The sequence below is a fragment of the Lissotriton helveticus genome, chromosome 3_2 (genome assembly GCF_964261635.1).
Source record: "Lissotriton helveticus chromosome 3_2, aLisHel1.1, whole genome shotgun sequence".
Taxonomy (NCBI): domain Eukaryota; kingdom Metazoa; phylum Chordata; class Amphibia; order Caudata; family Salamandridae; genus Lissotriton; species Lissotriton helveticus.
Genome location: NC_136062.1, coordinates 213,597,002 through 213,621,603, shown reverse-complemented (window position 1 = coordinate 213,621,603; position 24,602 = coordinate 213,597,002). Strand labels below are relative to the sequence as shown.

Genomic DNA, 24,602 nt, shown 5'->3' with positions numbered 1-24,602 from the left:
AAAATGGTCTTGTCCGTGCAACGCCATGGTGCCTAACAAAAGTTTTTCACACATTACACAGTTCCGCTTTGTTTAAACAGAGTGAAAATAAAGAAGAAACAGAAAAGCGGGTGTGTATTATAGACAAACAGCCGCACGCATACAAAATAAAATAACAAACGGCCCAACACATACAAAATAAAAAAACAACCCTCCGCCATTGTCTCGGCGGCACTTGGAAAGTGAAAGCGAGCATGGCCCTGAATGTAAGCAAAGCATGTCGTCGTGCCAATAAAGAAAACAACACACATACCGTGTAACAACCAAGTAAAGGGGCCAGTAGCTATGGGAGGATACAAATGATGACATGGCCATACTAAGGAGGGACTAACAAGCCTATTAAAGAATCAGAGGCCAGCATTTACAAAGGACAAAGACACAAGCCAATGAAAAATGTGGGCAGGGCTTCTCCTCCGTACAGTACCTACGACAGATCGTCAGAGAAGCCATTGCGCGCTGGCTTAGGCTCGACCTAAAAACACGGGTCATAGGCCCCATATGGGCAGACAGCAGTCAAAGCAACACGGGGCCTTCACAGCAGGAAAATGCCTCATTGGGCAAAAGGCCGTACAAAGTCATGCAGGTTGTGGAAGCTACTAGACATGGGTGCATCAACCTCACGGCAGCTTGGGAGGCAGGCGGGCCATAATCTGCCACTGCCGCAGGTGTTGTGCTCACTGTGTGAGCCGTTGGAAGACTCAGAGCTACTACGCTGATCGGTTGAACTCAGTGGAGGCACTTCGGTGGGCGGGCGGGAAGGCAGAGGACACAGCAGCCAAAAGGAAGTGTGGGCCGCCACTAGCCGTGATGCAGGTGGGCTTGCATGCCCCTCGATGAAACGCTGCTGGGGAACTAGCAGATAGCCAAGAGTTCGGCAGCATGCCCTCTTGTCGCCAATGTAGTAATGTCCGAAATAATTGGAGCCACACACAGTAGTTATGCAGTCGTGGTTTCTAAACTGACCATGCCCGTTTTGGACAGGCTTTTTATTCACCGTCTGACGGGAACATCAGACTATACCAAACTGTTCATGTCCTTTGGGAACCATCCCAACTTCCCCCTCCCCTGGTCGTCCAACATGGTGTTGCCTTTAACATCGAAACACCACACTCTTCAGCGTACAAACCATACTGGTCTGAGGTATTATTATGCGGTGAAATGTGGAAGGATGTGCGTCTTATATTGGTAAGTTTGTTACAGCAAATCTGTACCATAGTCCATTAATGTGCACGGAAGTTGGTTGGGTTTCTTCTTTAATACTTCCCCTTCAAGCAAGTCACGATAATACTCCCAATTCTATTCTGGCACTTTCTTTGTTTGATTCTGTTACTTGATAACCCCAGGACACTTCTTGGGTTCCCATGCAGTGAGAGCTCTTCTCCACTTCTGTTAAGTAATGAATGCACAAACGGTATGCCACAATCAGCTTTATTTTACGTCTCAGGCCCAAAGCGGGACACAACGGGCCACAGCCGTCAAACGGCAGCACCTTCACACACCAGAACATGAATGAGCCATCATTCCACACGTGAGGACACGCTTCACACTACAGTATTCCAAACCTATTTAAGCTTGAGGTGCATATGCTGGAGGCAAGTTTGCTGCACATGGCCAGATCAAAGGCCTGGAAATATGAAGGACGTACTCTTCAAACCTGGGTTTGAATGCTCATTTTCATTCGACCCAGATGTATCAAATTATACAATTACTACACTTAATTGTGTTTGTTTAATAGAAGTGTATGGTTTTGTTTTATGTAGAAATGATTTATTTTATAACATACAAGGAAGGCGTATATTCATTCCACATAAACTTCGGTTGTGATTAAGAGAAGAATTCTATGTTTTTCCGTTATTTATGTCATTACACTGTTATGTTTTACACCATTTCTTTCACTGCGATTGAATACATGTTAAACAATAAATTGATAGTAATTATATAAAGGAGAGAGTAAGAAAGAAAAAGAACAAGCTGGAGAGAGAAAGAGGATACGAGAAAGAAGAACAGATAGAGAGAGAGAGTGACGGAGAGAGAGAGAGAGAGAGAGAGAGAGAGAGAGAGGGATCTGGAGAAAACAAGGGTGAACTGGTGCCAGTGAACAGAAACAAAGTGACTGTTAACAGAGGAGAGAAAGAGGGCTGCTACCTTGGATTACACAGAGGGGACGAACTAAATTTACAGGTATGAGCACAATGGTGGCGACAACAGCAGACAGTGGGCTTAAACATGTGAGTGGGCCAAACGAGAACATGACGAATAATGAGTGAGGAACAGGCAAGATTCAGTAGTGCAGAGGAAGAAGAAATGGTGCTTGAAGGCATTAATATAGAAAAATGAGAGCACAAAAAAATCTGTTCAGTTCAAGCTTGCAGACCTGAGATTCGAGAATCTGAACCCGGGACTGTGCCTTCTCCAGTTTGGCGAGCAACGAGAGCTTCTCTGAATCAGTGAAGGAATCCTGCTGTGACAAAGAGAAACACACAAGGAAACCCAAAATCAACATAAATATCCAGCAGCAGCATAGTTAAAGGGAAGGGTAACAGATAAGTACAAGTCATCAAAGATGCAACACTCCATGCCTTTTCTTTTAAGAACAATTGCTTTGTTCTACTGGAACAACTGCAGTGGACAAGTACTGCCAATCCTAAAATGGATTAGCTTCTTGAATTGAACTTCAGTGCGTGTAATCACAAAGAGAGTTTATGACCAAACATTTTCATGTTTGAAAGGAAATCAAAAAGTGATTCCTAGCAGGAGTAAATCCATTTATGAAGGTGTGGATCTCCAACATGAGTGTGTAGATCTCTGCTCTTGAAAACACAGTTCAGGGGGATTAGGCGTTCGTTTCTGGGTGGCCCAAGGGTGTTTTTTTTTTGAAGTGTGTAAACAGCCACAAACAGGGTGGGTCTTTAGAAACTACCCTCTCGCCCCCTCTACCCTGCAATGGGTTGGAGATGTACTCAAGCACAGGCTGGCGTAAAGCCACCTCCACTGCGGGAAGTGTAGTGAAGTACTACTTTGGGGGGGGGCTGTAGAGCAAGGGTTTTCTCCATTCGGAAAACTTTTTTCCCTGGTTGAGAAAAAACTGCTATGGAGAACTCTGTACAGTGTAAATAGGTGCGCACTGCCCAGCGCAAATTACCTTTGCAGGAGCAGCCTGCAAACCTACAACTGGCACTGCATTCCAGACATAAAGGAGGGAATGTTTGTGAATAAAAGAAAGTTAGAAAAGCATGTTGTGGCAGAGGCGGCCATCTCTGTCCGTACATTTCTGGCTTTCTTTGTAAATAGGTCCTCTGGAGCGGAAAACTACATGCTTGGCGACGTAGAGTCGCTAAAATGCAGGTTTACTGTACAGTATCACATACATACATATCAGAGCACTAAGAAGAATGCCAAGTTCAGTTGTCAAGAAAACCAGTTACTTACCTGTAACTTTGGTTCCCCAGTATTGGTACTTTCATAGATTCCCATGCTTTGTATCATTCCCCGTCGTCGTAATGGGAGCCTCGGTAATTGAAAATACCATAGCAGTAGGTACAAAAGTGAAAGACAGGCCTAGGCCTCATCTCATTTTGTAGCCTATCGGCCTCTTTTTGTAAAAGAGGCCAAAACATTGTAACAACCAATCAGAGTAGCCTCACCCCATAGAACCCTCCTGAGAGAAACTTAGAGCCTCAGATTTTCGTAGACATTGTGTAAAAGTAATTACATTGACTGAAGGCTGAGCTTTCCCAGGGGAGGCGGGTGGGCGCATGGGAATCTATGAAAATACCAATACTGGGGAACCAAAGTTACAGGTAAGTAACTTGTTTTCTTGCCCCAGTATTGGACTTTCATAGATTCCCATGCTTTGTATCAGAGTAGCTAGCAGTAAGCCACAAATGCACATTTTGTTACATCCATATCAGCATAACACAGTATAAGCATTATCATCAAATACAAAATGTGCAATAAAGGAAGGAGGGATAGAAGGGAAAGCTCACCGCACACTGGAATAAATTCCTCAGGACTGCTTGTCCGACTGCTGTATCACTCCTTGTGGAAGAATCCAAACAGTAGTGTTTTGTGAATGAATGGGCACTGCTCCATGTAGCTGCCCTACAAATGTCCTTGATAGGGACACCAGAGAACAGAGCCGTAGATGATGACACTGATCTTGTAGAATGAGCTTTGATTTGTCCCCTCAGCGGCTTTCCCGCTGCTTGATGACAGAAATGAACCGTGCTGGCAATCCAACATGATATCCCCTGCTTTGACAGGGGCAAACCTTTCCTTGGAGAGCTAAAAGCGACAAAAAGTTGCGAAGTCTTCCTGAATTCTTTCGTAAGTTGAAGATAAAACTTCAGGCATCTTTGGACATCCAAAGTGTGGAGAAATCTCTCCGCCAGAGATGAAGGTCGATGAAAGAAAGTCTTTAGTACTATAGGCTCATTTAGGTGAAAATCCGAAGGGACTTTTGGGATAAATTTCGGATTTGTCCGTAAGATCAAAGATTCTTTTTTGAACTGTAAGAAAGGCTCAACAATTGTGAGAGCTTGAAGTTCTCCAACTCTCCTGGTTGATGGTATCGCCAGAAGAAAAGCAATCTTCCAGGACACAAACTTCATGTCCGCTCTATGTATTGGTTCAAAAGGAGCCCTCATGAGATGGGCAAGGATCAGGTTGAGTTGCCAAATTGGAGGAGGAGGTCTCACCGGAGGGAAAGCCCTGAATAGACCCTTTAGGAATTGCTTGATCACCCTCGCGGACCAAAGAGAAGGGCCAGAGGTTGTCCGTCTGTACCCCGAGATCGCTGCCAGATGCACTTTAATGGAAGAGTGTTGAAGACCTGATTTGGCCAAAGACAATATGTACGGTAAGATTTTATGAGGACCCGAAGTAAAAGGATGAAGATTCTCCTTTTGGCACCATGTACAAAAACGCTTCCATTTTGCAGGATAGGTCCTGTTTGTACTAGGAGCCCGAGCTTGAGCTAAAATGTCCTTGCAATCTTGAGGGATATCTAAAGCATTGAACTCCCGGTGTTCAGGAGCCAAGCTGTCAATTGCAGAGAGCTCGGGTCCGGATGCATTACTTGGCCCTGGGACATCGTCAGCAGGGTAGTAATTGGACGCAGGGGAATTTGTTGATCCTAAGATAGAAGCTGGAGCTCTGTGAACCAAAATTGGTGGGGCCAAGCTGGGGCTATTAAAATCATGGTGCAGGGTTCCGTCTTGAGTTTCCTCAGTATCCTTGGTATCAAAGGAATCGGTGGAAAGGCATAAAGAAATGGGCCTGACCAGACTATCGAAAGGGCATTCCCCAGCGACCCTCGATGGTGATACCTGCTTGCGTGGAATTGGCATTTCTTGTTCTGTGGAGTCACGAACAGGTCTATAAGAGGAGTGCCCAACGAGAGAATATTCTGTCAAGAGTCCTCTGATCCACTTCCCATTCGTGGGAGACTGGCCTTAGGCAGCTCAATGAATCCGCCTCCACATTGAAAGAACTTGGTAGATGTTCTGCTGAGAGAGATATCTGGTGACGAATAACCCATTCCCAGATCTCCTGTGCCTCTTTTGAAATGAGTTTGGATTTTGTTCCGCCCTGCTTGTTCACATAATGCATGGCCGTCGTGTTGTCTGTCCGCACCAGGACTGTAGAATTTCGAATTTTTGGAAGGAAAGCTTGTAGAGCTAAACGAATCGCTCTCAGTTCTAGTAGGTTGATGTGAGAGGTGCGAAGCTCTGGAGACCAGCGATCGCTCACTTGAAGATCCTGTAATACAGCTCCCTAGCCTTCTAGAGAAGCGTCTGTGGTCAGGACTAACGGAGAAGGAGGAACCCTGAAGGAGAGATCTTCCTCGATATTGCTTGTTACAGTCCACCACCTGATCGCCTTCTTCATGACACAAGTAATCTTTATCCTGTCTTGGAAAGACCCCTCTGCTTGACGCCATTGCAATTCTATTTGTTCCTGCAGGGGACGCATGTGAAGCCTGCAGTGCGGAACCAATGCAATGCAAGATGACATCGATACTAGAAGGGATTTGTACTGACGGACTGAAAGAGTTTGTTTCCTTCGAAAACGGTTGGCAGAAAGAATCAGTCTGTTCTGTCTCTCCTCTGAAGGGAAAGCTCTGCAAAGAGTTGTATCCAGAATGGCACCCAGAAATCTTGCCAACCTGGACGGAAGAAGGACAGACTTGCTTCTGTTTAGGCCTAGACCCAGATGCCTGAAAAGTTGAATACAATCCTCGACTGCTTTTGAGGCTGCTGGAGAGGTTGGAGCTTTTATCAGTCAGTCGTCCAAGTAGGGAAACACCTGCAGAGACTGCCTTCTGAGAAAAGCTGCCACTGGTGCCAATACCTTTGTAAATATCCGCGGTGCAGATCTTAGTCTGAAAGGTAGGACTATGAACTGAAAGTGGCTCTTGGCTACTGTAAAGCTAAGACACCTCCTGTGGGCCGGATGAATGGGAACATGAAAATATGCGTCCTCTAGATGTAGAGTTGCCATATAATCGCCAGCATTTAGGAGACGCAATATATCCTGGAGAGAAACCATCCGAAAAGAGAGTTTTATGAGATAGGTGTTGAGCTCCCTCAGGTCTAGAATTGGGCGCCACTTTTCTTCCGTCTTGCGAACCAGGAAAAACCTGGAATAGAATCCTTTCCCTCGTTGGGTCTGAGGAACCGATTCTATCACCCCTTTGATGAGCAGCTGTTGAACTTCGAGACGTAGAAGATTCAGATGTTTCGATTCCATGGCGCGAGGAGCTCTGGATGGTGGAAATTCTTGAAACTCTAGTGTGTGGCCGAATTGTATAATGTTGAAGACCCCCCAATCCATGGGAATAATTTTCCAGTTGTGGAGGTATTCTGATATCCTGCCCCCGACTGATGTTACTAGAGGGGGGGGAATAGTAGACAGAGCCATGAAGCCGCTATTGACGTTTAGGCATATCTCTCCCCTGACGTCCCTGTCGTCCTCTTGGTGGTTGGCGAGAGAAAGACACAGATTGACCATGGCGCTGTGAGTATTGGGGCTTGTATGACTGAGAGGACTGTGAGTAAGAAGAGTAGCGCTGTTGGTTGCCCCCTCTGTATGATGAAAAACCTCTCCCTTTCGCACCCCTGAAAGGAACCTTGCGGTAATGCAATGTCCCCAAGGACCTTGCCGTGTCCGTGTCCTTCTTGATGTCTTGAAAGGCATCATCTATATGCTTTCCAAAAAGCATTTCTCCATCATAAGGTAAGTCCAAGATCTTATTTTGGACTTCCTGGCGAAACCAGGTTGCCCGAAGACAGCCCTGACGCCTTAAAACTGCTGATCCTGCAAGAGCTCGGAAAGCGGTGGTTGCTATATCCATAGCACAATCTATCACCTCCGAAGATGAATGTTCTCCTTCCTCCAGAATCTTCTTGGCCTCTTCCTTTGCACCATCCGGAAGTTGGTCAACAAACGGGGATAAATCGCACCGCATTTGGCGATCATATCTACCCAGGATTGCAAGAGCATTAGCAGCTCGGACTAGAAGGCTGGCCATTGAGGAGAACCTTTTTCCCACATTGTCCAAGCGTCTCCCCTCTTTGTCTGGCGGTGTCGTAAGAGGCGCTGAAGGATTTTTGGACTTTCTTTGCGCTGCCTGGGAAATAACTGAGTCCGGCTTCGGTTGACCAGTCAGGCAAGCGGGACTGTTTTCTGGAGCCTTATATTTTTTTCTCCAGCCGGAGAAGAACAGGAATGACCGTAGCTGGATTCTGCAACGCTTTAGTACCTTCCGACCACACATGTTCAACTATCGGTATTGAACGGATGGATTTTCTGTAAGGCTCCTTGAAGTCGTAAAGGAAACAGTCTGACTGCACTGCAGGTACCTTAAACGTCGACGAAGATATCACTGCAGCCGCCGTCGACGAAGCTGCCGTCGACGGTCCCGTCGACTGAGCTGTACAGAACTCAAGTGAATTTTGGATGTCGACGTCGACATACCAGATATTTTCGTCGACGACGGACGAGATTTCTTATCCGATTTTCCTTCCTGAGGGGCAGTAGCAGGTTTTTTGAATACCTTCTCCTTTTCAGATGGTGGAGAAGTAATAGAAGGAGTTTTCTGTACCTTCTTTGATGACTGTGTCTCCTCAGTCCGTTCCAGCCTCTCCTTTACACCTCGGTGAGGAGATTGTTTGGGACTAGGCCTCTCAGACCTATCAGAGGTCACTTGCAGGGCCTTAACAGGGGGCTCAGAAGATGTTGAAGGGGAGGGCCTACCCCTTTTCTTGGATCTCCTGGAGGACGCAGCTGAGGAAGAATCCTCACTGTCTGGTGATAGAACCTCCTTACGAGACTTCATTTTCTGCAACCAGGTTAACAAGCGGCCTTCCCTGTCTCTCAAGGTCTTCGTAGAGAAAGTCCTGCAGATCTTACAATCTGTGGCCTTGTGATCCGGGTACAAGCAGTATATACAGTCCTTATGCTTGTCCTCAATGTATAGCCTCTTCTTTGAGCAGGTAGCACAAGCTCTGAATAAAGCCTTCTTCTCATTATCAGACATATTAGAGTTGAAAAAGAAGAAAAAGAAGAAAATTCCAAATCTAAAGAGAAATCTGAGCAGAGCTCAGTGGAGACTCCCTTAGCACAACGTGCGGTAGAAAATCTGAGGCTCTCTCATGGGGTGAGGCTACTCTGATTGGTTGTTACAATTTTTTGGTCTCTTTTACAAAAAGAGTCGGATAGGCTACAAAATGAGATGAAGCCTAGCCTGTCTTTCACTTTTGTACCTACTGCTATGGTATTTATCTATTACCGAGGCTCCCATTACGACGACGGGGAATGATACAAAGCATGGGAATCTATGAAAGTCAAATATTGGGGCAAACTCTATTGTGTATATTTCACAGATCAGAACCCTATGTGCTAGTACATAGTCACTGGGTGCTCTGTCAACGCATCACAAACCAGTTACTTACTGGTGACGTGCACCCTTCTCATCGGCTAGCCTGTCTGTCTGTATGATATTAACATCATGTTCAGAACACAGGGCACTTTTCTGTTTCTGCACACTGAACCCATCTTTTGCTTTCAGATTTGGGTGGAACCATAAGCAGCTGCTGGCTGTTTTCTCTGCCCTTCTTTTTTTCCCTCTTCTTCGTCTTCCTATTCCTATCACTCCCATTCTTCTTTAGTCTATTTACAAATACATTCACCGTACAGAGTAAGATTAAAGTGAAGTTATGATTAGAACAGAATTAACTAAAGGAAAACGTATTTATCGCAATCATATGGTTGCAAAAGGTAACTGAAAAACCACTGAAATTTGCAAGCAAGCTAATTCCGCAATCCATAACTCGAAGAACAACTGCGCAAACCATAAACCGAAAGCCAAGTGCAATGTTCATGACCTCACCTCAGAAGTAAAAGATGCAAAGACAAATGTTATAAATAATGTTACTTATACTTACACATTACCTTTAACACTATGAAAGAAAGGACTACAAACGTAGTACTACTCCGTGGTTTAACTATGTGTTTAGGAGGCATTACTTGATATTAGAACATTGCAATGTTGGGAACTCCATTGAAAACAATGGAGTGCTCCTGGCCTATAATGGCTGGTATAAGCCCGGAGCTCCAACATTCCAATGTTTCTTTGTTCATTGCTCTGGCTGTGAACAAAGGGGAGGGGATTCCAATCCCCTCATGCTCACATAAGGCTTTGATATTTTTTGTTAGAACATTCTGCCCTCTAGTGGCAGAATTTTCTAATAGCCCTTCGTAGCTGGGCTATACCGGCTATTAAAGTCCTTCTCCCTTGTTAAAGGCCCTCGCCTTTGGCTCGGGCCTTTAACATTGGAGAGGGTCTTTAATAGCCGGTATAGCCCTCTACAGCTGGCTATAAGGCTATAGTATAAATATAGGAGGTCATAGCCGTGCACTGGGTGCACGAGTGATGGCTTGCAGAACTGATATGAAAGTTCTGGAGGGCAGAGCTAATCCTAACTGGGCCTGCGGCCTGGCCCTGTGCCCAAACTCAGCCCACTGAGGGTAAGGTGCAAAGAAATCACAAGCCCAGCATTAAAATGATTTTTTTAAAGTTGATTATATAACGTGGGGCAGGTTTGCGGACACTGAATCCTACTGATTCTGCTGGGGGTATCATGACCCGGAAATCCAGCAAAAAAAATTAAAAATCAATTTGGCACACCAAAGTTCACACACAATGGTGATTTAGGATGGTAGGTTAATTCTCGCTGTGTACAGGCAACTGGTGGTCACACCAGGGGTTAGCAATTCATGGATATTTGTGTGCTAGACCTGGCCACAGACCAGGCCCTGTGACCAACCCTGCTATGGACAAAGTAGCCTTACACATCAGATGTTGGCCAACCGCAGAAAGTGTTGCTCTTGAAGAAATTGGATGTAGTCAGTCCTAAGAAAAAACTACATTTTAAGTGCAGTTATAGTCATGAAATAAAACGGAAAATCATCTGAATGTTCTCCAATGTGCGAGATATGGTTTGCATGGCGGGTTAGCAAATAATGGTGGGGTGAGACTACTCTGATTGGTTGTTACAATGTTTTGGTCTCTTTTACAAAAAGAGGCGGATAGCCTACAAAATGAGATGAGGCCTAGGCCTGTCTTTCACATTTGTACCTACTGCTATGGTATTTTTCTATTACCGAGGCTCCCATTACGACGACGGGGAATGAAACAAAGCATGGGAATCTATGAAAGTCCAATACTGGGGCAAACTCTATTGTGTATATTTCACAGATCAGAACCCTATGTGCTAGTACATAGTCACTGGGCGCTCTGCCAACGTATCACAAACCAGTTACTTACTGGTGACGTGCACCCTTCTCATCGGCTAGCCTGTCTGTCTGTATGATATTAAAATCATGTTCAGAACACAGGGCACTTTTCTGTTTCTTCACACTGAACCCGTCTTTTGCTTTCAGATTTGGGTGGAACCATAAGCAGCCGCTGGCTGTTTTCTCTGCCCTTCCTTTTTTCCCTCTTCTACATCTTCCTATTCCTATCACTCCCATTCTTCTTTAGTCTATTTACAAATACATTCACCGTACAGAGTAAGATTAAAGTGAAGTTATGATTAGAACAGAATTAACTAAAGGAAAACGTATTTATCGCACTCATATGGTTGCAAATGGTAACTGAAAAAACACTGAAATTTGCAAGCTAGGGTTAATTCCGCAATCCATAACTCGAAGAACAACTGTGCAAACCATAAACCTAAAGCCAAGTGCAATGTTCATGACCTCACCTCAGATGTTAAAGATGCAAAGACAAATGTTATAAATAATGTTACTTATACTTACACATTACCTTTAACACTATGAAAGAAAGGACTACAAACGTAGTACTACTCCGTGGTTTAACTATGTGTTTAGGAGGCATTACTTGATATTAGAACATTGCAATGTTGGGAACTCCATTGAAAACAATGGAGTGCTCCTGGCCTATAATAGCTGGTATAAGCCCGGAGCTCCAACATTCCAATGTTTCTTTGTTCACTGCTCTGGCTGTGAACAAAGGGGAGGGGATTCCAATCCCCTCACGCTCCCATAAGGCTTTGTTATTTTTTGTTAGAACATTCTGCCCTCTAGTGGCAGAATGTTCTAATAGCCTTATAGCCCTTCGTAGCTGGGCTATACCGGCTATTAAAGTCCCTCTCCCTTGTTAAAGGCCCTCGCCTTCGGCTCGGGCCTTTAACGCTGGAGAGGGTCTTTAATAGCCGGTATAGCCCTCTATGGCGGGCTATAAGGCGATGCTATAAATATAGGAGGTCATAGCCGTGCACTGGATGCACGAGTGATGGCTTGCAGAGCTGATATGAAAGTTCTGGAGGGCAGAGCTAATCATAACTGGGCCTGCGGCCTGGCCCTGTGCCCAAACTCAGCCCACTGAGGGTAAGGTGCAAAGAAATCCCAAGCCCAGCATTAAAATGATTTTTTTAAAGTTGATTATATCACGTGGGGCAGGTTTGCGGACACTGAATCCTACTGATTCTGCTTGGGTATCATGATCTGGAAATCCAGCAAAAAAAATAAAAAATCAATTTGGCACACCAAAGTTCACACACAATGGTGATTTAGTATGGTAGGTTAATTCTCGCTGTGTACAGGCATCAGATGTTGGCCAACCGCACAAAGTGTTGCTCTTGAAGAAATTCGATGTAGTCAGTCCTAAGAAAAAACTACATTTTAAGTGCAGTTATAGTTATGAAATAAAACTGAAAATCATCTGAATGTTCTCCAATGTGCGAGATATGCTTTGCATGGCGGGTTAGCAAATAATGGCTTATTGAGCTGGTGTATTTCAAGTTTTTTTGGGGGGGAAAACTGTGTGTGTGTGTGTTTTTAATGCCAATTATTGTCGTGATGGAGTGTGGACAACATCCACCTATCCTAAAGTAGCAACATGCCTCTCGTGACATAACAACCCTTTGCACGATTCTTGTCTTACAGGCATGGCTGGTTGCTGCAGAATGATTGGTGCGGGCTGGAAGCGCAGTCTGTCCAATTCTCCCCGGAGTCTTGCATTTTCGGCCAGCAGAGTTGCATGCACATCTTTCTGCATGCTGTCTTCTATAGTTCTTCCTGGTGGGACATGGTTGAAATAAATATTAAGAGTTTTGCAGGGGGGTGCATTTTACAAGTTGCCGCTACTAAGGAAGTTTAAGCAATTTGCATGAACAGCTTCAAGTCCAGATCATCTACGGTGCAACACTCACAACATTCTCTCTGGGTGTGTCATCAAGCTTCCAGTTAACATGATTCCTGACTGAGAACAACTTTGAAGTTAGCTCAGTAAGCTAAGAGGAAACCACCTTTAGAGATAAGTAAGACAGATAGGGCCAGATGTAGGAAGCCTAATTCCGGTTGGTAATGGCCGAAATTACCGAATTTCGGCCGTTACCGACCGGAATTAGGCTTTTGTGATGTAGGTGGCCAAATTACCGATTCGGTATTTACCGAATCATCATTTACCGATTAGGTATTTACCGAATCTCTAAATGACATGTAGGAAGCACTTTGAAGAGTGCTTCTATGCTTTAAGGATTCGTTATTTACCACCAACTATTAGTTGGTGGTAAATAACGAATACCTCTGTAAATACAAATGTGTGCATTTACACCAGTGCCATGTGGCAGACATACATGCCCTTAGGGCACGGGTACTCATAGTACGGCCCGCGGGCCTGGGGCGGCCCGGCAAGCCTTCCCTGGCGGCCCGCGGACCGTGCAGACATCGTACCCGTGTTTGTTTGTTTTTTAAAGAATCTCAGCAAACACCCCTGCTGCAGCGCCCTGTAAGGGCCGGGCGATTTCCGTCAGAGTGGGGCTGCAGGGGCCTAAGAGGTGAACAAAGCCTCATTAGCATGCGAATGGGCTTTTAAAGACTGTGAAGTGCTCGGTGCGGTTGTCTGGCTTGCTGAGTGTGTGTGTGCCCAGAAGCTGTCTCAGCCCGGGCACACACAGGCAGGGTGAGATGAAGAGGGAGAGGGAGGGAAAGGGAAAGGGAAGGAGACAGAGACAGACAGACAGAGGGAGACAGAGGGAGAGGGAGGGAGAGCGAGGGAGGGAGACAGGCAGACAGAGGGAGAGCGATACAGAGCGAGGGAGAAAGAGGCAGACAGAGGGAGAGCGAGGGAGAGCGAGGGAGGGAGACAGGCAGACAGAGGAAGAGTGAGGGAGTGAGACAGGCAGACAGAGGGAGAGGGAGGGAGGGAGACAGAGGCAGACAGAGGGAGAGCGAGGGAGGCAGCGCGAGGGAGAGCGAGGGAGACAGAGGGAGAGCGAGGGAGACAGAGGCAGACTGAGGGAGAGCGAGGGAGGGAGACAGGCAGACAGAGGGAGAGCAAGGGAGGGAGACAGAGGCAGACGGAGGGAGAGTGAGGGAGACAGAGGCAGACAGAGGGAGAGCGAGGGAGAGGGAGTGAGACAGCAGACAGAGGGAGAGCGCGGGAAAGACAGAGCGAGGGAGGGAGACAGAGGGAGGGAGACCTCAGAGTGAGGGAGACCTCAGAGTGAGTGAGGGAGACCTCAGTGTGAGTGTGGGAGACCTCAGAGGGAGTGAGGGGGAAGGGGGGAGAGGGGGACAGAGGGAAGGAGGGAGAGGGAAGGAGGGAGAGGGAAGGCGGGCGAGGGAAGGAGAGGGAAGGAGGGAGAGGGAAGGAGGGAGAGGGAGACAGAGGGAAGGAGGGAGAAGGAAGGAGAGAGGGAGATAGAAATAGAGGAAGGTAGAGGGAAACAGAGAGAGGGAGAGGGAAACAGAGAGAGAGAGAGAGGGAGACAAAGAGAGAGTGATACAGTCATAGTGAGTGAGACCGAGGGAGAGAGGGAGTGAGATAGTCAGAGTGAGTGAGACAGAGGGAGACGGAGGGAGAGAGAGAGGGAGGGAGGGAGAGAGAGAGGGAGGGAGGGAGAGAGAGAGGGAGGGACGGAGAGAGAGAGGGAGAGAGAGCGACAGAGAAAGAACGAGAGAGAGAGAGAGAGAGAGAGAGAGAGAGAGAGAGAGAGAGAGAGAAATGTGTGTATGCCGGGTCTGGTGGCTCAGTGGACGAAGGCGTTCGCTGCAGGGACCTTTGATTAGCCTCATGGTCAGTTTTTTTTCTATCCCCGCCCCCTCTCCCACTGACCCCGCCCCCACCGGTGCGGCCCTCGGACTCAATCCACACTGCAAATTTGGCCCCCGAGAGAAAGTTTGTGAGTACCCATGCCTTAGGGCATGTATGTGTGCCACATGTGCACACAAGCACTATTCAGGAGTGCAACAGGGTGTCAATGTGACACCCTGCCACCCATGACTCTTTCCCCATTTTACCGAATCGGTATTTACCGATTCGGTAATTGCCATTCATTCCTATGGGCCTTCAGGCCCATAGGAATTAATAGAAATTTACTGAATCGGTAAATACCGATTCGGTAAATACCGAATCTTACCGATTCGGTAATTTTTACCAAATTTTTTGCTACATATTATTTATCAATTCCAAAATACCGAATCGGTAAAATTCGGTATTTTAGAATCAGTAAATACTATTTACCTACATCTACACCTACGAACAATAACACTCCAGTATCGAAATCTCTTTTTTCACTGCAAAAAATCCTGGAATCGGTCCTCGCTTATCTAGGTAATATCCTGGAGAACTCGGATCAAACACTTGATGTGCAAATAGGAATATTAAAATTTCTAGTGGAAGAAAAAAGGAAAAAAGAACAAACCGAGCAAACCAAAGTAAAGGGAATACCTGACAACTGTCAAGAAGTAACAAGTGACATCAAAAGCACTAGCCACTTAGCAACGACGAAAAGAGAAATGGGAACACAAACCGGTAATAAATCAGGTAAGGGACCATCAAGTAATCAGTGTAAAACTACGGTATATTCCCTAAAGAAACTCTTTAAAGAAGACACCAATAGCGAGTCTAACCAATATCCTATATTCAGGAAACCCAAAGACAAACTTATCATGGCCAATCCCGTCATGGTCCAAGAAAAAAAGGATAGTACCGGCCTAAACGGCGAGGATGCGCAGGACTTACAAAATATAAAAAAGAAGCAAGTGGAAAGAAAGAAAAAAAGGGGAAAGCCGCTAGGAAGATTCAAAAAGAAAAAAGCGCACAAACTCAAATTTCAGAAGATCACCACCCCTACCGACGCCCACTTTGTTCACGAAGAAAGTATAAAGTCTCCTATATCTCTAAAGAAAACAAATCAAAACCTGATGGAAAAATCTAATAATAAAACTCTCCAACAAAATCCGTTAAACCCAAGGGCAAAAGACTTCCCTTATGACCCAGTAAGCCCTGCATTAAGAGTTCATTTTAAAAGATCCGAAGATTACCGGAAAAAAAATCCAACACAAGAAGAGTTAATATCTACGCAGCTGCAAATAAAGGAGCTGTTTCCAACAGATGAAGCCCCTCTCAATCGAGGCCGTATTATTAACCTCCTTCAACGTATTTTGCCCCTACAAACTTTATCACGTAAAGACATCGATTTAGTATCCTTTCCGGATAAAGAAAAAATGAAAACCGCCGTGGTAGAATTTTGGTCAACAGTGCTCCCTGGAATTATACTGAAAGAAAAAGAGACTCTCCATAAATGTGGCTACGATTTAACTCCAATACAGAAATCTACAGATGGAAAACCGAGAAATCTGCTTGAGGGATCTTCACAAAAATCCTTTAATCAGCAAAATAAAAAAACTAATTATATAGGTGACTCTGCAGATCATCTAATTATCTCAGTAAAAGACGGGGAGAGAGAAATCTGGAGCCAAAGCTCCAAAGATAAGGACACAGTAAATATTGATCAGTCTTGGTCATGGATTGCAGAGACTTTAAATAATAAAAAACAAGCACGGAACAAGAATTGCTCAGTTTAGCAGTGGTCTACAGATATCGTCTTGGAACATAGCAGGGAAAACACCAGAAAAGATGATGGAACTGACGAAAAATCAACCAGCTATAATGGCAATTCAAGAAACTTGGTCAACAAAAAGTTTTTACCAGGAGGGGTACTTTACCTATGATATCCCAGCGCAGGAGGTTGGCCGAGGGCATGCGAAGGGAGGTATAGCAATCCTATTAAGTGAAGAGTATAACTGGGCCCAAGAAATCATCTCCACAAAATCTAACCACTTCCAATGTATCAAGATCAGGTTGGGGTTAGACACTTCAGAGCTGCAAAAAAACGTATTGCTTTTCAACTTATATATACCCCCTGGACAAAAAAACAACGGGCTATTTGTTGAAATCTTGGAAGATATCCAGCTAATAATAGAAACTCAAGCTTATCTCCCTTTTATAATCATGGGTGACCTTAACGGAAAACTATCTAATACAGAAATACTGAAATGGGCAAGCTGGTATAAGGAGGAAGCTCTTGAAATCTCAGTGCCTTTGTTCCCGACCAAAAGCAAGGCTGACAAAAGGGGGAAAATATTATTACAATCACTACCTCTACTAAATGGAACTATCCTAAACGGAAATGTGGAAGGTGACATCCCCGCGTCTTATACAAGACAGGGAACGAACTCCATATCAATTTTGGATTACATGATCTGCAGCTTGGATATGTACGGGTCTGTCTTTCAGCTTCAGATTTACTTTGTCCAAGGAAGCGACCATGCCATCCAGGCCCTACACACCCAATGGACAACGACCACATGCCCAACCAGCCACATCATGTTTAAATCCAGTACAGTTACGGTAAAGACAAACCAAAGGCAGATATACTGGAATTCTGCTACACTCAATAAAGTCGCCATTCTACTAAATACAAAGCAGCTCCTTCAAGCAATCTATTCCCCCAACCTAATAACAAATTTTGAGACGATAATCGAGACATTAAAACAAATGCTCCAACACAACAAGCTGCACCAGCTAGACTCAAAAATAAAATTAGTAGGCATCCACAAGTGCAAAAAGGATAAATAAATTAATACGATTGCAGTTCCTGGATCCCTCTATATCTAGACAAGCAGAAATTAATAAATCAAAGAACCAACGTAAGAGGGGGAAACAATGGCAAAAAAATATAACTCAAGATAAAAATTGGGTCGACCTGCGAATAGCAGCAAAACAGAACAATCAACGTACTTACTGGTCACTAATCGTCAAAGAAACAGGCACAAAAAAAGCCTTGCAAAGGCCTATAACTTCCACAAACAACTGCGAAGGAATTACCTTATCCATTGGAACTGTGTCCCCTTTTTCTGTAGAAATGCATATAAGGAAGGCAAGAACAACAGGAGCCACCGGCCCGGAGCAAATACCTATTAAGGTCCTTCAGACTGACCCAAAGGGTTGGAGTAAGATGCTATCTCCCCTCTTCAATTTCATCCAAAACACAGGGAATTTGCCGAAATCCTGGAAGGGTAGTATCGTCATACCGATACATAAAAAGGGACCGAGACAACAGCCTGGCAACTACCGTCAGATAGCACTATTGGATACTACGGGAAAGATCTTTGCTGCAGAGGTACTTGATCAACTAAAAAAATGGGCTTTTACGCAGGGACTGGTCCCGCTCTACCAAGCAGGCTTTAGGCCAAAACACTCAGTCTTAGACAATATCGCGATGTTACAAACTATCCTTGATAAATATGTGGTAGTTAAATCCCAGCCTGTGTACGCAGCATTCATTGACTTTACCACAGCATTTGACCGAGTGGATAGAGAGACCCTATGGAAAAAACTAAAGAAATTAGGAATCCCTGAGCAGTTGTTACGAATCATTATGGCACTGCATACAGACACCTGGTGCCAAGTACAAATGGGGAGAGAAAAGGGCCTGACTAACCCGATCCCAACTCCTAATGGGGTGTCTCCTTGCCCCGTTGTTGTTTTCCTTATATCTCTGTGATTTGCCTCAGCATCTACAGCAAGAACTTAACTTTCCACCAAAGATTGCTGCCCAAAAAGTTCACACCTTACTTTATGCGGACGATATTATAGTGATGGACCTAACCCCCTTTGGGCTACAAAACAATCTGGATGCCCTGTTTATGTACACTAAGGAAAACTTTCTATTACCTAATTTAGCCAAAACAAAAATAGTTTCTTTCTCAGGTAAGAAAAAAAGTAGTAAATATTGTTGGAGACTCGGGGACGAAAAAATTGAAGAAGTTGAGGAGTATACCTATCTGGGAAGGATCTTTACTAAGTCACTAAAAAATAACCTGATGGGACACGCACACTGGACCCCGTTAAATATTGTCCTCCCAATGTCCCTCCTGTTGTTTACTAAAAAATAACCCCCAGTTCTTAAATTTGTCAAGAAAATCTGAGGTGCACGCAGGAGCTCTGCTAAGGTTATATGCTGCCTCGGGAAATAGACATTTTTCTTCCCTGCTTAAAGTGTACAGTGTGAAGATCCCTGCTGTTTTATCGTATGCCCTGGAATACATACCTATAAAACAGTGGACATTTCTGGACCTAAAAGAAGGAAAAATATTGAGTAAAATGCTAAAAGTAGCGCAGTGTATCCCGGTACAAGCACTTCGACTTGAACTATCGCTTACGAGCTCTTACTCTCGAGGTATCGCAAACATCATTAGGTGGGCATACAACCTGCTCCATGCAAAGGAAGGTACACTTCGCTCCCTGCTTAAAACGGAGACTTTTGATAACGATTCTACGAAGCACGTATTTTACAAAAACATGTCTTTCGCCTTCAAACTGGCGAACATTAGTACTGATCTGTTGCTGACTTGGACACCGCCTCAATTGAAACTCTTCTTAAAATGCTATACCCCAAGACTAAGTTTTGAACTTGGCTCGACACATTGCGCCAAATTAATTTCCTATAAAAACTTTGCGGAATCAATAGTATTTAAGAAAACCCAGAACTATATAGATTTTAATCTCACTCACGGCGCTAGGAAATTAATAATCCTACTCCGGGTGGGTATTCTACCCACCCAAACTTTAACATCAAAATGGCATCTAAGTGAGTCACCAATATGTAGCCTATGTAATGGCGGAGAGCAGGACTTAGAGCATCTACTGTTCATATGCCCCAATCCAAAAGTAGTAGCGGCGAGAGCAAAACATCTGTCTCCTATATATCTCAGATGCCGTATTACCACTGTCAAGGAACTGATTATTGTTTGCAAAACTCCCCCTAATGAACTAGTTTGTTACAAATTTTATAAATTTTTAAAACCTTTTTTATCTTTGTATTAACATGAGAACTTTTAAAAGCTGTACGAATTGAATTTTATACACCTTTTTTTGTGGTCCTCAGTGGAGTACCAAACCAAATAAAATAAACTTGAAAACTACCTACATCTAGCCCATAGTCTTTTGCCAAAAATGTCAGATGTACAAGTCTGTGGTAGGACCTAGGATGGAATTATTTTCTTAATCAGCTTTCTGACCATTACTGGGTAAAAAATAGCTTCAATACCTGTCTTTCTACTGGGCAGCTCCTTCTTCCCTCTCTGGTGCTCCTTCAGCTTATTGTCCAAAATCCGCTCCATCTTCTCAATTATCTTAGAAAGTCCAACGTAAAAAGGCAGGACATGAAATTAAAGGAACCAACCACACGGTCCACCAACAACATTTGTGAAGCCTAGGACATTATGGTTGACATTTATGAATTCACACCTATCGACTCAAAGCTAAGAGCAATAGCAATTGCCCTCCAAAGAAGTTATCACAAGACACATTGCATTCATCAGGCAATACTCCCATTACCGAAAGTGCATCCAAACCTGGGGTATTGAGCTCAGTGGTGGGCCATCATGCTAATAACTGATTAACATAAGGCTAATGCTGGTAGGTCAACAGAAGAGAACTAGAAGAACCTGAGGAGGTGAGGAGGTGAGGGACCTTAATCCCAGACCTTGTGTGTCAGCACTGATTAGGGAACTAGAAACAACCAATGAGTTCAATTACCTGCATTACATTTAATATGGAGAGCAGGCAAGTAAAACCGTTTTCAAAAGTATTTGTTGGGAGGGTAATCCACGCTAGTCATTTTGGATCTTTGCTATAGACAGCTTTAGCTGTCTGTTGTTGAAGACTTTTTATGAACAATACAACAGATAAAGTGGAATTTGGGTGAGCCCCTTGCTCATGATTGAATAACTTTTTTAATTTCCTGTTCCTGATAAGATGGTTTTCCCCCATTCTTGTGTCTGTCACAGCCAAAGAGCATTTCAGTCTCACAGTGTTTCAATTGGATGTTGTGTGTATTTCCTGTACTGACGTCTGACCTTGCATTTCTGTGCCTATAAGAGACTTTCTCCTTCTCCTTCCTATCAACCCCCGTCGCCCTCTGTTTATTAACCCTGCACCCTTACAATCCCATGCAATGGCTGTTTTCTCCTCAGACCCTTCATGCTCTGACTGCAGTACATCACACTATTGTTGGCGGCCATTTCAAAAAAGTTTCAGACAATCCTAGATGGCTCCCATGTATGTGAATAAGTATGTATGCACAGCACGAATCTACAGATGTGTGTAATTATATTTTAAGAAACCCGTTTAAAGATGACTGCCACGGACACACATATATATATGGCAGACATCTTTTAATATGGATTCTTAAAATGTAACTAAATATATTCGATGATGGCCACCCCATATGAGAGCACATCCAATGTAGATATCGGTGAATGGGGTGCCTTAAAAGGTAACCAAAACACACACAAGGATGACTGCTGCAGATCCACACGCAGTATCTATCTTTGAATGATTTTTTCTATGCTTCAAGCTCCTTTTCAAGTTGCCACATATATCTGCACATCCACATAAGCCATCCTTGAATGGAGTTTCTAAAAATAAAAGAAAAAATATTCATAATGACCTCTGCAGATGTTGCATCTTTACTTATAATTTAAGAAACGGTATTCAAAGATGGCCATTGCATATGAAAATACATTAAAGATGGCCACTGCATATGCGCTTTCATTTGCAGCAGCAATCTATGCAACAAAAAAAAAGCACTGACAAACTCAATGGGCTGCATACTAGTTACCTATGTCCTTTGACAATGCTTGTGTAAAACATGTTTTTATCTGATTTATTTTACTAGAGTACTGTCCAGATATGTTTTCTCAAAAGCCATATGTTTGACAAAATCCTGAAGAGAAAAAAACTATTTCAGTACTATTAGGTCAAGTGCAGTACTCATTATTTCTTTACAGAAAATTAATTACATGCCAGAAGTAAATTCATTTGCTGCTTCTTAGGGGTGTATTGGCTAAATGATGGATATATGACGTTACAACGCGGACTTTTACCACGCAGACCATTACCACGCATTTTTTACAACGCAGGACCCTTTACCACGCATACCATTACAACGCTGGTATTTACAACGCAGGTACTATTACAACGCATACCATTACAACGTAAGTATAGGTAAGTAAATAATATGGTAAAATAATTATTAATAATATTTTTTTAAATTAATAAATTATTATTTTAATATTTAATATTTTAATTATTTATATTAATATTTAATTATTAATTTTTAAATATATATGTTAAAAATACCCCTGTACCCCAAAACCCAAACCCAGCCCTAAAACCTAAAAATACCCCTGAACCCCAAAACCCAAACCCAGCCCTGAACCCTAAAAATACCCCTGTACCCCAAAAACTGAAAACTGACCCTGAACCCTAAAAATACCCCTGCACCCCAAAAACTGAAAACTGACCCTGAGCCCTAAAAATACCCCTGTACCCCAAAAACTGAAAACTGACCCTGAACCCTAAAAATACCCCTGTACCCCAAAAACTGAAAACTGACCCTGAACCCTAAAAATACCCCTGTACCCCAAAAACTGAAAACTGACCCTGAACCCTAAAAATACCCCTGTACCCAAAAACTGAAAACTGACCCTGAACCCTAAAAATACCCCTGTACCCAAAAACTGAAAACTGACCCTGAACCCTAAAAATACCCCTTTACCCAAAAACTGAAAACTGACCCTGAACCCTAAAAATACCCCTTTACCCAAAAACTGAAAACTGACCCTGAACCCTAAAAATACCCATTTACCCAAAACCCAAACCTAAAATATTTTAAATAAAATTATATACTTACCAATACTTACGTTGTAATGGTATGCGTTGTAAAAGTACCTGCGTTGTAAATACCAGCGTTGTAATGGTATGCGTGGTCAAGGTTCCTGCGTTGTAAAAGTTGCGTGGTAAAGGTAGGTCGTGGTAAAAGTTGCGTGGTAAAGGTTGTATACCCTAAAGGATCATTGGTGCATCATCCCTGACAGCAGCCCTTTTTGCCCCAGCAAATCAAGGTGTTCAGCTGTTTCACGTATTATCATTCTAGCACAGGTAGTCGTCCCCATTGTACAGGGTCTGCCGTAGGTGTACATGTGTAAGTGAGAAGGCAGGGCTGACTGAAAAATTGGAATATCAACTACAAAGTGGGAGTAAGAATTTGAATGTGAAGGAAAGGGCATAAGAAGGGACAAATAAATACAAAAACACACCTACCTAAAAGTATGTCTCTTGAAATATACCATAGTTACACACATTTCTATTTCCGGCTGCACTAAACCCCAAACAGGCTAAAATATAACGCAACCAAGTCCTGGGATAAATCACATACCATACATGGACACCCACAGTGAATCACTGAAAAATTAGTGTAACACTACTGGCATTAAGACCCAAGCTGCAACAAAAAAAAAACGAATTGAAGGTATAATGTGCTAATGTAATTTTAGACATTACCGACACCTACACAAATCACATAGTAAAAATATTTGTAATAATATCTTTAAAAATATTTTAAAAATACAAAACTGTTTTAAAAATATAATAAATGTTCGCGACTTCAGATAATGCAGTCGCCAGTATAAATAACATTCAAAAATACTTTCAAATATCAAAAGAAATACATTAATTTAAAATATTGCCATGAAACTTTATTTATTCTAGATACCCATACCCATACCCATTTTGAAAAGACATTGCAAACACGTTAACACATTGCACATATTTTGGAAATTTACAAATATGTAACTTGTTAATTTTCTTTTTAAAACGTGATTCATCTCTACACTACTCTAGGGGCGTGGTTTGGACGCCGATGGCGGAGGCGGCGTGAGCGGCGAGCTCTGTCCCTGATCCCGCCGGTTATCCTGGAAACAGCCCGGGAACGGCCAAATTGGCTGAAACGGACGTCGGAAGGTGTTCAGAGGCCTTCCTGCTCATCGGGGAGAGATCTGGAATCTCTGGGAGCCCCTGCGTGGAGGTCTTATGCTGACAGCACTACCACACAGGGGGGATTGGTACTGACTACTGGAATGGGAGGAGCTGGGGTTACACATGCTGGGTGACTTATATGCCGACGGCGAGTTGCTGCCATTCCGTGCGCTGCAAGACCAATTTGGCCTTCCTGACGGAGGTTTCCTTTTGCACATGGCTGTTACCACTGCAATGCGGAAACACTGGAAGACGGGGCAGTCGGAACCTCAAACCACGATGGCTTGCCAATACGTGGTAATGGCGGCGGGAACAATCAAGGCGGTTACCTGCCTACATACCCGAATGCTGGGTGAAGGTTTGGAACCCCTGACGACTCTCAAACAGAAATGGGAAGAGAGTGTAGGGAAGCCCATTCCGGACACAGTTTGGGGTCATATCATGACGAGGACCTGGAAGGGATGTAGGAATGCACGGTTTCAACAGGTACACTTTTTTATAATACACAGAGCCTACCTCACCCCGGGGAAGATCCGGAAATATTTCAACGTGCAGGACGTGGCGTGCCCTAGATGCCTGGCGCCTGATGTGGAATTGGATCACATGATGTGGGATTGCCCGAAACTAGGGTCCTATTGGTCCGAGGTAGGGACGCTTCTCAATGTAATTACGGAGCGGCAAGTGGACTATACTATGGCAACTTGTTTGTTGCTTTGGTTTCCTCACACTAAAAAGACTAAGATCACTAGTAAGTTCATTGACTTGGGCCTAATCATGGCCCAGAGAGAAATAACATGGCAGTGGAAGTCGAAGGAAGGTCCCTCTAGTAAGCGATGGGCGAAAGAACTCCATAAGTGGGCCCATG

At 43.9% G+C, this 24,602-nt stretch overlaps 1 protein-coding gene across 1 annotated transcript in view; it reads right to left on the bottom strand.

Annotated features, from left to right (window-relative positions):
- The window catches only part of CCDC33 (coiled-coil domain containing 33), a 1,331,950-nt gene that overhangs the window by 91,598 nt on the left and 1,215,750 nt on the right, over positions 1–24,602 (bottom strand). The window contains exons 18-20 of the mRNA XM_078684539.1: positions 19,965–20,049; positions 12,509–12,642; positions 2,414–2,500 (exon numbers count right to left, since the gene is read on the bottom strand). Coding sequence (XP_078540665.1) covers positions 2,414–2,500; positions 12,509–12,642; positions 19,965–20,049 — 306 coding nt within the window. The remainder of the gene's footprint in view (positions 1–2,413; positions 2,501–12,508; positions 12,643–19,964; positions 20,050–24,602) is intronic.